Source organism: Acipenser ruthenus, chromosome 24, assembly GCF_902713425.1.
Source record: "Acipenser ruthenus chromosome 24, fAciRut3.2 maternal haplotype, whole genome shotgun sequence".
In the NCBI taxonomy this organism is placed as follows: domain Eukaryota; kingdom Metazoa; phylum Chordata; class Actinopteri; order Acipenseriformes; family Acipenseridae; genus Acipenser; species Acipenser ruthenus.
The window spans coordinates 19,752,982-19,766,040 of NC_081212.1; the positions used below are offsets into that span (position 1 = coordinate 19,752,982).

General features: G+C 37.0%; 2 protein-coding genes across 5 annotated transcripts; one reads left to right on the forward strand and one right to left on the reverse strand.

The window, feature by feature from the left end:
- Positions 1-298: 298 nt before the first annotated feature.
- LOC131696515 (dnaJ homolog subfamily A member 4-like) lies at positions 299-7,670 on the forward strand. 3 transcript variants are annotated; one of them, XM_034048699.3, is made up of 8 exons: positions 299-405; positions 716-856; positions 2,826-3,006; positions 3,471-3,575; positions 5,178-5,405; positions 5,768-5,998; positions 6,471-6,571; positions 6,667-7,670. In XM_034048699.3, the coding sequence occupies exons 2-8, from the start codon at positions 725-727 to the stop codon at positions 6,889-6,891; spliced, it is 1,203 nt and encodes a 400-aa protein (XP_033904590.3). In that variant the 5' UTR covers positions 299-405; positions 716-724; the 3' UTR covers positions 6,892-7,670. The 3 variants fall into 3 exon arrangements, with proteins under 3 accessions (XP_033904590.3, XP_058854586.1, XP_058854587.1); XM_058998603.1 differs by lacking the exons at positions 299-405; positions 716-856 and adding an exon at positions 4,101-4,165 and having other exon boundaries at positions 2,989-3,006; XM_058998604.1 differs by lacking the exons at positions 299-405; positions 716-856; positions 2,826-3,006 and adding an exon at positions 4,096-4,165 and having other exon boundaries at positions 3,553-3,575.
- A 2,422-nt stretch (positions 7,671-10,092) lies between these two features.
- LOC117428434 (small ribosomal subunit protein eS27-like) lies at positions 10,093-12,329 on the reverse strand. Of its 2 annotated transcripts, none has more exons than XM_034047434.3 (4): positions 12,207-12,329; positions 11,402-11,510; positions 11,157-11,267; positions 10,093-10,307 (listed from the first exon to the last, which is right to left on the reverse strand). In XM_034047434.3, exons 1-4 carry the CDS (start codon positions 12,210-12,212, stop codon positions 10,279-10,281), a joined length of 255 nt encoding a protein of 84 aa, XP_033903325.1. In that variant the 5' UTR covers positions 12,213-12,329; the 3' UTR covers positions 10,093-10,278. The 2 variants fall into 2 exon arrangements, with proteins under 2 accessions (XP_033903325.1, XP_058854740.1); XM_058998757.1 differs by lacking the exon at positions 12,207-12,329 and adding an exon at positions 12,130-12,148.
- Positions 12,330-13,059: the final 730 nt, after the last annotated feature.

Genomic DNA, 13,059 nt, shown 5'->3' on the forward strand with positions numbered 1-13,059 from the left:
CTAGGCTTGTGATTGACGGTTCGTGGACAGGACTTTTTTTTTTTTCAAATATTCTTTTCATTCAAATGCCCACATACAGTAGCGGTATAGTGTATTTCCCAATTTTCATATACATTTACCTACCATACATTGCATTTGTACCTAGTGCTTAACAAAATGAAAACACAGAATCATATGTAAAGGTAGTCTCCTCTTTCAACCCCCCCTTCTAGAAAGTGCCAGATTTCCGCAGGCATATATAGCTACAGAATTTTCTGGCGTCACAGTGTAGGGGTGGTGCCTTGCAGCTCGAGAAAGTTCTGTACAGCCGCAGCTCATAAATAGAATCCGAGACAGCCGGCTAGCGAGCAGTAAGCAACTGATAATACATGTATTGAATTGAACCGGTAACGCTGCACTTACACAGTAAGGGGATGGTGAATGGGTTTTTATTTTTCATATTAACTAATTGCAATCATGTTATTAATCAGATGATGTACGAGGTCTGACAGTAGACTATATTTTCTAATAAAAAGGATATTTGTTGTATTAGTGTTTTTTTGTTGTTTTTTTTTTATGTTATACAGGCTATTAATACCGCACCGATAGATAGCTGATACAAATGACGTTTGACATTGTTTAATTAATAATAATAATAATAATAATAATAATAATAATAATAATAATAATAATAATAATAAATTGTTAAAACTGATTTTTGTATTTTTATTTAAAGACCGGGAAGATGGTTCGAGAAACTGCTTACTATGACATTCTTGGTGTAAATACCAGCGCGTCACCAGAAGAAATAAAGAAGGCATATAGAAAACTTGCTTTAAAATTCCACCCTGACAAGAACCCCAACGAAGGTGAAAGGGTAAGTTTAAAGATCTGTAAATGCCGGTGTTACTTTGAACTTTCTGGAAAGTAGCAGGGGGTGGGGGGGCAGTCATACTCCAGGGGCCCATTGATTGATCGAAGCATGTGTTTTTACTTTATTGTGGAGTGCAGTGTACAAAAAGTAGACTTTTAAGACCATAACAACGCAAAATAACTTTCAAAAACTCTGACTCAGTACATAAAATAGTTTAAAACAACAGGTATTCAGGAAATTTATAGGGTGGTACTGAAATAAGATCGGGAAGATGGGATGATTGCCTGCAAATACTCTGTCAGACAATAGGGGCCACTGCAATAAATTCTTCTATGCAGTTCAATATACATTTTCTGGAGAAATGCTGTTACGAATACAGTCTGCAGTGGGAAAATGGCAAAAAAAAAAAAAAAAAAACACTTTACTGTCAAGATACTGTTAACATAGGTAATAAAATATATGTTGGTATAAGCCTATGGAAAACACTGTAGTTTCACAAACTGCTGTACAACTATCTATTGTTAATGGTAAGGTGGCTTTTAGCACACACTTTTGAGGGTAGATGGGCAATATACACTCTAGTTACTCTGAGCACTGTTTTCTAACTGTTACTGGGAACTGTTACTGATTAGGGAAGATGGACAATAAACACTGTCTAGTGACTCTGATCACTGTTTTAAAACTGTTTTTACTGAGAGGATGGCTATAGCACACACTTATTGGGGAAGATGGGCAATATACACTGCCTAGTTACTCTGAGCAGCTTTCTAACTGTTTTTACTGGGAAGATGGCTGTTATAGTAGTTTTTTAGTGAAAATTATAAAATGGCATTGCTATGCAAAACTCTTCATTTCAACTATAATTTTCCTGTTATAATATTAAGCAAAATTCAAGTTGATGATTATTGATGTATCATGCAATGGTTTTAAAAAGCGCAAAAAAATAAAAAGATGCTCAACTTTTTACGTGCTTTTCACTCAAGCTTCAACCGGCTGAAACCTGTTACTTTTACAGTGGGTGTACTGTAGCCTATATAGTGAGCTTTGACAGAAATATTTAACTAGACAGTGTATATTGCCCCTCTTCCCTAATAAGTGTGTGCTATAGCCATCTTCCCACTAAAAACAGTTTTAAAACAGTGATCAGAGTAACTAGGCAGTGTATACTAGCCATCTTCCCTAATCTTTTTCTAATACCAGGTGCAATCTAGATACACTTAGAAAACAGTGATTTGTTGTGTTCTTTTGTATGTGACAGAAACTAGGCATTGCCATCTCGTGAAAGGGGGGACTTATTGCAGGCAATCATCCCATCTTCCGGATCTTCCTTTTAGTACCACCCAATTAAGATGTGTGTCCTTTCTCATGTGAAGATGACCACATTTATACATGCATGTGAGGGTATTTTTGTAATATCAAGAACTTTTTTTTTTAAATAAACACAGAACTTACTGAAACTTGTCCACTTCTCTAATGACTTTAGAATCAGTAAGTCGATAAAGGGCAGCGTTGCAGAAGACAGACCAACAACGCAACCCCAACTGCACCCCCCCCCCCCCCCCCCCACTATTTTTCATAGGTCAGCCTATGAAATATGATCCCCATATATGCTGATTTATGAAATTTAGTTCAGGGAAGACCACATTTCGCGTGATAACGGTACCTAAAAATACAACAAGCTACCTGTTTAACTATACAGCATCACAGTCACACGTGCAGTACTATATTTAAATTATATCAAATGCTAGTCACTTGTAGTAGTGTTGCCCTAACAGGAATACAATTACCAGATCCTGCCATATGTTATTTAGCCTGTATTATAAGGCTTTACTTTCTCTTTCTTAAAAAATGAAACGCTTAGCATTATTTAGAACTCGTAACTTCACAAAACATAATTTAAACCCACAGTTTAAGTGTTGAAATTAGCTTGGAAATGTTGTGGAGATTTGATTTCAGTTTCTCTCTTTTGCAGTTCAAACTTATATCTCAGGCCTATGAGGTTTTGTCAGACCCACAGAAGCGAGACCTTTATGACCAGGGAGGAGAACAGGCTATCAAAGAAGGTGGAATGGGAGGAAGGGGTTTCTCCTCCCCAATGGACATTTTCGACATGTTCTTTGGGGGCGGAGGCAGGATGAACAGGGAGAGAAGAGGTGAGTTATTCCTGACAGATGTCTCTACTCCCTTGACACAAACTATTAGGATGGCTGCCAGGAAAATTTGTGAAGGTGTCCACATTTATACATGCATATAAGGGTCATTTTATAATATCAAATGTATAACATACTAATGAAAAATTCTAGGAACACATCTTTTTAGAAGATAAACAAGGAAGTTACTGAAACTTGTGACTTTAGAGTCACCCTGTGTTTTATATAAAAGAGCGTTTCTTTGCATTGTGGAATTCCCAAACAGAACACTTGTTAGGCAGAGATGGCTATGTCACAATAATTTCATAAAGAAATTCATATGCTTTTATACAGATACATAATCTTCCACTCTAGTACTATTGCTGTAACAGTTTTATAACAATAAGCAATTGAATTCAACCTTAATCAGTTGGAATGTATTTTTTCATTTTAATAAATGTTTCATAACTGGTTACCGTCTGCTCCAGGAAAGAATGTTGTGCACCAGCTGTCTGTGTCACTGGAGGACATGTACAATGGTACAACAAGGAAGCTTGAACTCCAAAAGAAGGTCATCTGTGAGAAATGCAATGGTAATTACTTTATAGTTCAGAGACACCTTTACATTCATTTTGTATGTGTACATAAATTGAGTCTCAAGTAACTAGTTATATATAGGCCTGCTACTATTCGATTTTATTTTTCCTAATCGACGATTAATATCGAGGTTTATTTTACAAAGAATTTACCGTTTTTTATCTTATTTTTCAACTCAACCAGCAAATGTGTGAAATTGACCTTTATGCTTTTAAAAAAAAAGACTTTTTATGCCATTGAAAAACATCTAATTTAGCGAAACCCCTTTATCATATTCAACATGCAACAAAACCATGGTTACCAACATTATATTTGAAATAACGTTTGGTCACAGCTGAGCTATACATTTAAAAATAGTCTCAAACTGTAGTAAACGCAGCATATAAAAGTGTATTACACCTTTATAGCATACATGTACGTGTAAAAATAATATTCACAGAACAAAACATTAGATAGTTGAACACAACTAACTTGCACTTATAATTCGGAGTCTGAGCTCTCCCTCTCCTGCTTTAGCACAGCCGGAGTCACTGGAAGGCAGATGGGCCTGCTTTGTCCTGTCGTGGAGACTTCAGCCGTCGGCAGGGTATTGTGCACAGTATTCATTAAGTTTTTCTCGAAGCGCCCCATTTTCAAATCAAACTAGTAACTGTCACCGTACAGTGACACTGGAACCATTTTTAAAGTGGGAGTGCTGAAAGCCTTTGAACAATACTGTAACCCCCAGCACCCCTAGTTCCAGCGCTCTTGTCACCGTATACCTATAGCAAAAGCTTACATACACCTTAATCCACTCATTTCAAAGTAGGCGCTTTGAATGACAGGCGCTGTAGCTGGCAAATAAGAGCATTCTAGCGCTGCTTCAGTCAACGAGATCTGTCAGAACAGAGTGAAACTACAGTACTAACGGACCACTGAGATGACTGACAGCGATCCCCACCCATTCAGAGCGGAACGGAGACGGGACAGATAGCAAGTATAAAAACTACACAAACTAGAGAGGATTTCGAAATGATTATTTTTGGTAAGAAAATAAAAAATAGCGAGTGGTTTTACTGACGTTTATCGTATATAAATTTATTTCATTCGAACTCATATTTTTTGGGAATTCGACATTTAACGAGCTTTACTGATTTAATATCAAAGTAGCTAGTCTAGTTATATACCAGGGAAGCTGTCCCTTAGTGATGCCAGAAACCTCATTAGATGACTTGTATCATGCAAAAAATAGAACGCTGTATGGTGGGTTCTATTAGTTTCATTATATGAGTTCTAGTCATTCTTAAAATAAGTAGATCTTAAATCTTAAGAATTTTCAAATTGATTATAAACATTTGTTCAATTGATGGAATGATCCATATTGTAGAATCCCCATTATGTGAAAACTTTTACATTATGGGACCAATACAAATGTTTCTGTAAATGCATTTTTTTAACTGATGTAAGCTATTTATGAAAGCACTGACTTTTTTGTATTTCATGTTTTATTTAAACTTTTTAGTGTATTTTTTAAATTGATTTAATGCTGTGTGAATAATCACTATTTTAATAGATGTGAAGACCTAGAAACAAACCTTCCCTTTCCCTGTTTCTGCTAGGTTATGGGGGTAAAAAGGGAACATTGGAGAAGTGCTGTGACTGTAAAGGACAAGGTGTTAAGATCCAGGTCAAACAGATTGGACCTGGAATGATTCAGCAGATCCAGTCAATGTGTGAAGAATGCCAAGGACAAGGGGAGAGGTTCAGCTCTAAAGACAGATGCAAAAAGTGCAATGGTCACAAAGTGGAAAGGAAAAAAAAAATACTTGAAGTTCATGTAGACAAAGGTGACTATTTATTTATAATCCCCCACTGGTATGCATATCCAACTGAGGAGAGAATGTGAAGGAGGCGCTGGTACACACTTTACATTTTAGTTATATCTTGGAAGCGCTCATGAGTGTCTCAGTGGGTCATGGTGACTTACCTTTGAACATTTTGATGAAGGGTCATGGATCATGGGTCTTCATTACTGCAACATAATAATATAAAGGGGCCTGAATTAAATCAAAGATTAAAATACATTGCTGTCTAAATGTTTATATACTAGACTGTGAATGTAATTATCAGAAGGAGCATTACAGTAGATTGAAGTTGTGTTATTGTGCTGTGCTCAAACTAAACAAAAATGATGTGCACCCTCTTCTAGGTATGAAGGATGAGCAGAAAATCACATTCCATGGAGAGGGGGATCAGGAACCAGGATTAGAGCCTGGTGATGTCATCATTGTCCTTGATCAGAAGGAGCACCCTGTGTTTCAGAGGCACGGAGACAATCTGATCATGAACATGGAAATCCAGCTTGTGGAGGCACTCTGCGGTTTCAAAAAGACAATCAAAACCCTTGACAACAGAATACTCTTGATTAACTCAAGTCCAGGTAACACTGGCATTCTACCATCTCAAATGCAAGGGTGTACCTGCACACCTGGTTTTCTGGTGGTATGCATTTTCTCAAATCTATTCCTGGATTGATTGCAGAACATCAGATTTCTATTTGAAGGGATTTTACTCTCACACACCTACCCATATAGTCAAGCAGATCCCAAAACCAATCGGCAAAAGGATCATTTAGTCAGTATCTATAGTTTTTTAGAATATACACCGCATCAGTTAGTTAGCTCACCCAGTAGATCCGCCTAAGTTTACCCACCGATTTTACAATTTATACCAAACCATCACATGTAACTAAACCTTTTTTTGTTCAGTATATATGCAGATCTATTTTATTACTTGTAAAAGTTGGCCATATGTTCTAGAAAATACACCTCTAGGTATGTTAAATTTACAAAGCATATGTAAAAAGCTTAATACTATATATAGCTTACCTGTGTGTCTGTCTTCCTTTACAGGTAAGGTGATAAAACACAATGACATAAAATGTGTCCAGAATGAAGGGATGCCAATTCATAGAGCTCCATATGAGAAAGGACAGCTAATCATACAGTTTTTGGTAAGAACAAATTTTAACTATTTTGCCCCTGCCCCCCAATTGATTTCTGTACACCGTGTTTCACAGTCCTTCTAACCTTTCTTATCTTTCATCAGGTAACATTCCCAGAAAATGGTTGGCTTCCAAAGCACATGCTCCCTCAGCTGGAGGCATTGCTTCCTCCAAGGGAGGACTTGATGCTTCTAGATGACATGGAGGAGGTTGACCTAACTGAAGTGGAACACGGCTCCCGTCATAGTCATAAATATAGAGGAGAGGCATACGAAGCAGAAGATGAAGAAATGCCACGAAGTTCAGGTGTTCAATGCCAAACTCAATAAAAGAACTTCAGAACCTTCAGTTAACTTCAAGCGCAAGATTGTCAATAGAGGCTCATTGTGAAGATTGCAAGATAATTCTCAGGATCTCCTTTTGTTCAGAAAAGGTTGATAATACGCGTGACATAAGACTGATAGAACACAAGATTCCAGACACTAACCTATTTCTACCACGTGTTTTTAAAATGTATTCTTGTTTCATGTATTATTTCTGAAGGAGTGTTTGTTACTTCTTGGTATTCCTTTGTGTTGCCCAGAAAGACAGAACCTATGTTTTAGAACATTTTGCAAATTTTACAGCAACAGGCACAATGTCACAGTAGAAAACAAAATAGCCAACTAGCAACAATTTAAATGTGGAAAAGAACCAAAGAACTGGAAATTTGGAAACCAAAAGCAACACGCTAAACTGTGGAACACAATGTATTTTAGTTACAAGATACTTTCCGATCTCCACAATGAGCCACAATAAGTGTGTATGTACCTTTATGTGAAAAAACATTGGTTTGTGTGTGCATGTACTGTATATACATGTTGTACTGCATATTCTTGTACCGATCACTTTAAGTGTCCTACTGAAAATGTGTACGGGGGAAGAAAAGTTTAATTGGAACATATTTAAGTACTACATGGTTATCACTTTATTTATTATTTGGAATCTTCCATTAGTGGTTTTGTAAACAAAATTAATTTGTGAAGATTTTCATTTCATTATACTTTAAAATGCATCAAATATACTTTGCAAAGTGAAGAAAACATAAATAAAAAATTTAACTGACCAATGATGATTTGATTTTTACATCACTGGATGACAACCCCGCATTTCAGCAATTGTACCTGTGCTACGTCTAATGGTAAGACTTTGAAGAGTAGCTTCATACAACGAAAGGGTGCTTTGTCAGATACAGTGAAGACCTCTTAATGTGTTCATGTTTGTACACCTTCATTTTGATCACATAAACCAGTTGCTTTAATAAAAGATGTAGGTTTTGTAATAGTTAAACCACAAAGGGAATGCAATTGGCGATTACAATATGCAATTGATTGAATTAACCTATCGATTTACACTACATGCTGCTGAAAGGTCCTGCCCTAGCACACTAAAAAACTTGATCAGAGGAAACATATTTATTTAGTTCTGCTCACCTGAACAAAAACATTGTAAAATATTCACTCTCTATCTATCTCAATGTTATTAACACATTACCAAAACATAACTAACTGCATAACTAAAGAAAAACTATGACATGTTTTACATTTATAAATGTCCCTTAGAACCTTGTTAGGCCTTCCACACCAAATGATAGCTGGCTGTTGTCCATTTTCCAAATCAACTGCTGAATCAACTGTTTCCTAGCTTCAGTGTGAAGCTGTTCCTGCACAGTAATAGCACACTGGTTCTCCATTTCATACTGGACCATGTCTGCTCAGAATTCAGGTGCTGACCAAGATGGGGAAATAGAAGCTGGAAGTAATAGAATATAGTAGCAATGAAAACTATTCCAGTTCTGTCCAGAATGCCATTTATAATGAAGTACAGAGCACAGAAGGAAATATTATTTGCATGTTTTAAACAACCAACTATGATTTATATTTAAAATGGACTAGGACTATGGGACACTACAGCTTGCGCTTTCTATTTAAGCACTAAGCATGGTTAGCCACTCATACTTGGAACAAAAACACTTTTTTGCTCACAATGGACCTGACTTAAACAAGGGCCATTAAACTGCTAAAACTCAAGAAATTGTAGATATCAGTAGTTTTGAGCGAAATATTGTTTTAGAATGCGCTACGGCAGTGGTTCCCAGCCTTTTTCAATGTAGGGACCACCTTGGAGACTGGATTTTTCCCATGGACCATTTGCCACGTATTGTTTCACAACAGCATTTCGAAACTACTTGTATGTGTATATGTACAAGTACATGTAGAAAGTAAAGTATTTATATAAGGTACCTGACTTAAGGAGATTCCTGGGCCTGGATCGTCACTACCAGGTCAGCAAGGAATGTTGTCATTTTCGCATTGAAAGTTGCTGAAATTCCTGTTTCTTTTTTTTCAAATTCTGAATGCTTTGTAGATAAATGGCGTCTCAATTTTGAAGGTTTGTTTTGTTTGACAAAACCTGACAAATAATGCACTGGGTCTTGGGTCGTCCTTGGATCCAGTAAATGTAAATACGTGCTGGTCCCCTCAACTGTTACCTTGTGTAGCAAATTAATATATACATATCTAATGCAACTTACTGCACTCACAGAGTCTCAAACTTCACTCGATGCACATATAAAAACACTGGAATACAAAGACAATGCAGGAGGGACTTCTGTTACTATATGTAGCTAACCTCTCCAAAAACACATGGCAGTAACGGGCATATTCCTATATCCCTGCCAACACTGTATGTTAATTTAGTCATTCCATCCAAGTTAGGAATATTCAATGCCTTGCGTTACTTTTATGCAGACCGAAAAGGCTGGGATGACCAGATTAGTTTTTTTTCCCCGAGCAGTGTAATAATACCGGCTAAAGACAAATGTGCCTTCATAATGTGCAAGTTATTTAGTTAGTATTTGTTTCACATTAGAAAATGCAGACTACATACATATCTAATAATACATCCTGTGGTTAAAGCTGTCTGTTGTGTTGCTTAGTAATAGTAGTAGCACATCGTGTGATTGTGTAGAAATGGGTTTGTTTGCAGACCATCTGTTTACTCTCGGACCACAGGTTGGGAACCACAGTGCTACAGTGTCATTCATTTGCATGTAGTATTTGTCTAGCATTATTGTGGGCTGCTGATTTCCAGGCCCCTCTTAAAAGGTTCTGGTCCTGATTAAACAATAATAAAAAAAGGAACTGAGTCGAATTCTGTGTTAAAGCACTAATAGGGTTACGTCATTCACACTAATCATAGAACAAAAAGGAAAAGCAATATATAAAAAGTGCCTGAAAGTGCAGAGAATTTAGGTGACACTGATTCCCAACATCTCTACAGAGAACTACAGAGAATTCAAAATTGAAGGTGCAGCAGCTTAATTGTTTTAGGCCAAGTTAAAACACAGTTTGGAGGGAAGCATTAAATCCAAACCATAACTACACAGAAACAAAAACACACAAAGCGGGAAATCAGTCAAAAGAACAATATTCCCCAGCGCCTGTATCATTCAGCGAGTGCCCACAACAACAATTCCAATCAGATCTGTAGACATTTTAAGGCTTTTATTCAGAAAACCGTGAAGATTACACAACAGATACAAACTGCCATGTATCCTTCGAATACAAATTTACATTGGCATTCACTGGAATCAATGAACAGTATATAAAGCATTTATCAGTGATGTGAATTACATGATTTATATATAGAATGTGACAGTTTGATCTTCATCATCTTTAGTGTAGTTTTCTCCTGAATGAGCAACCTGAAAGACAAACAGAAAACTTCAGAAACACTCACAGAAATGTAGTGTTCGATAGAAAAGGCAATGGATAGACTTGTACCCCTTTCACACAGATGAGTTATGACGGCTCAGAACCGGCACTGATGCAGCAGTTTGGTCTGTGTGAAATGCCTATACTGTCACAGAGCCATCATATTTTATGCCGTCTCTGAACCACTTCAATTGACCACTTCTGAACAAACCAATTGTGAGAATGCACTGGGTACAGCTAGGAAGTCTTAAGAGTTGAGTAATAAAAAGAGCAGGTACTCATGTCAACTATAAATCACATTCCACATTATTAAAAAAAAAACTATTTGGTGGACTACAAGTACACATGTAGAGCTTTCTGTGATACATAATGTATTGTATCATGATGGAGCTGCAGACACAAACAGGTCTTGAAAGCTAGTGTTTGTATAGAACAGGAGAGGCCAACTCTGGTCCTGGAGAGCCACAATTTTTATATCATCAATGGCTAAAGACCTGGAATTATTTTTTAGTGTGAACCATTTAAGAAAATAATTGATAACTCAGGTGGAACGTGTAGAAGACTCTGCGGTTTTCCAGGACCAGGATTGGCCACCCCTGGTCTACAGCATTTAATAACCAGTATCATCTCAAGTATCGCAAACCATCTTGACACACAATTAATCTTTTACACCTATTTATTCAGTGCAGGGACTCTGGGTGATCTAAACTACCGTGTTGTATGATCTAAACTGCATAGGTATATATTTTATGAAACAAACAACACTGTTGTTTAGGTCAGTAAGTGGCCTCATTGTTCTCAGAATGATTGTGCTTTGTTTGATAAATTCCCCCACCTACCCTCTGTCAGCCTGGCCTTTCCTCCTGTAGGCTGGCAGAGTACTGTGGAACAGCCTACGCACAGTACTACTGTCTGGGCATGGCTAAACACTGTGGTGATCTTGTAGCAGCCTATGGGGAAACAATGTTTAAACATGACTACAAAACCAGACGTGCATTGTAAAACAAACAAGGAAAAATGAAGCAGGGCATGTAATCTTATGATGCAAAAACATGCATGAGAAAAAAATATATATTTCTATTACCTGGACATTTAACATCCATGAAGTAGGAGTTAGGGCTCTGGACCAACCTCTTCTTTTTGTGCAGCCTCTTTTCCTCATCAAGAGAAGGATGCAGCAAGTCTTTTGCCAGCTGAAATGAAACAACAAATCACATTTATTTACTGGCCCCTATTAAACAACTAACCAAAAACAAACTGAAACACAATTACTGCAACTGTAATCTGAATGGATCTGCAAAACTATCGCAGGGTTGTTTTCTTTTCTTTTTTGCACTTGATAATAATGTGCTTCAATAACCATTCTTGTTTTTGCTTTTATTTATTTGTATCTAGGAATGTATAATATCTTGAAAAATCAACCCTATTTGTAGTATTTTAAACTGTATATTATTAAAGACACTGTCAACACAACACCATTTGATTCACAACTACGTGATCATTTGCAGACCTTCCGGCTACACAAACGTCAAAGGTGGGTGCAGATCTCGCGAATGAAACAATTAAATTAAACTGCCGCAATTTCAATTCTCAAACACAACAATCTGAAGAGATATTTATGCTTACTACGTGAAAACAAATACAAATACGTCACAACTTCAATCGCAAAGCAAATGTGTCTAGGCCCGTGCATGTCATACTACTACTCTGCTCTAGAATTGCCATGTGTTACATCGCAATAAACTTTATAAATACGTATCATCGAATGCGACGTTCACAAAAAGCCTTGAATTTGCCTTTTAATTTCCATACGTTTACATTCAGTCGGTTGTCAATGTTCGGGAAGATGATTAAAGTCGATAAAATTCCATGTGTTTATAGTAACTTACAGGCATGTTTCTTACGTTCGTGTTCTACTTTAGAGAGAGAGAGAGATTGATTAGTCAGGACTAAGAAGCACAGGGGGGAAAAAAGCTGAATATATTATCAACAGGCCGCTTCCGCTTCCCCGATATCTTAAAGGGGCAGGTTCTATCTTTATCTTCTGTGTTATGTGCTTCTACTTGAAGCCAGCAAATGATTGAGTATATATGATTAAAAAAAAAAACAACACACATAATAAATAAATGAATTAACCTTACACTTAAATGCAATCTAGTTTTCTAAAAAAAAAAAACATAGTTGCTAAGGTATTAGAATAATTAGAAAAAATCGTGTTGTGTAATAATCTGTTGTCCACAGTGTCATCCCTTTGGGGACTGTTCCTCTGCAGCATCACAAAGACCTGCACACTCTCCTACAAGTCCTCAGATCTTGCACATCGTGAACAAAACTGACTTGAAAATAGGAGATGCAGCTTTCATATATTACACAATACATTGTATAATTAATTAATCAGTGAATGGTAGCCCATTCACACAAAAGCATATGCTACAAATTGCATTTTTGTAATTTGTGGAAACATGCCAAAGTACTAAGATCACAGTGCTAGTTAACAGTTACTCTAATGTGCGTATTTTAGGTTTAAAAACAATTGTCTGTTATTGGTGTGGGTTGGCGCTGGGGACTCCGCTAAATAGTTGTGAGCAAAGTGCTCAGTGCTGGGACCGGTATTAAAAGAAACCTGACAGCTGCTTCAGTTCAACGCTTTCCAAGCGGGACTCCCGGTAGAATTTAGCAATAATGATCAAAAGGTGTACTGTACTGCATCCATACTAGATCTGCCACTCACTTGCACTGCAG

What these genes read in the sequence shown, in the direction of transcription:
- LOC117428434 (XM_034047434.3), bottom strand. An exon ending in CATGGATGTTAAATGTCCAG is followed by an intron (nt 11,268 to 11,401) that starts GTAATAGAAATA and finishes GTTTCCCCATAG; the next exon opens with GCTGCTACAAGATCACCACA. An exon ending in AAAGGCCAGGCTGACAGAGG is followed by an intron (nt 10,308 to 11,156) that starts GTAGGTGGGGGA and finishes TTTGTCTTTCAG; the next exon opens with GTTGCTCATTCAGGAGAAAA.
- LOC131696515 (XM_034048699.3), top strand. Translation starts at nt 725, where the DNA reads ATGGTTCGAGAAACTGCTTACTATGACATTCTTGGTGTAAATACCAGC. An exon ending in GATGAACAGGGAGAGAAGAG is followed by an intron (nt 3,007 to 3,470) that starts GTGAGTTATTCC and finishes CGTCTGCTCCAG; the next exon opens with GAAAGAATGTTGTGCACCAG. An exon ending in CATCTGTGAGAAATGCAATG is followed by an intron (nt 3,576 to 5,177) that starts GTAATTACTTTA and finishes TGTTTCTGCTAG; the next exon opens with GTTATGGGGGTAAAAAGGGA.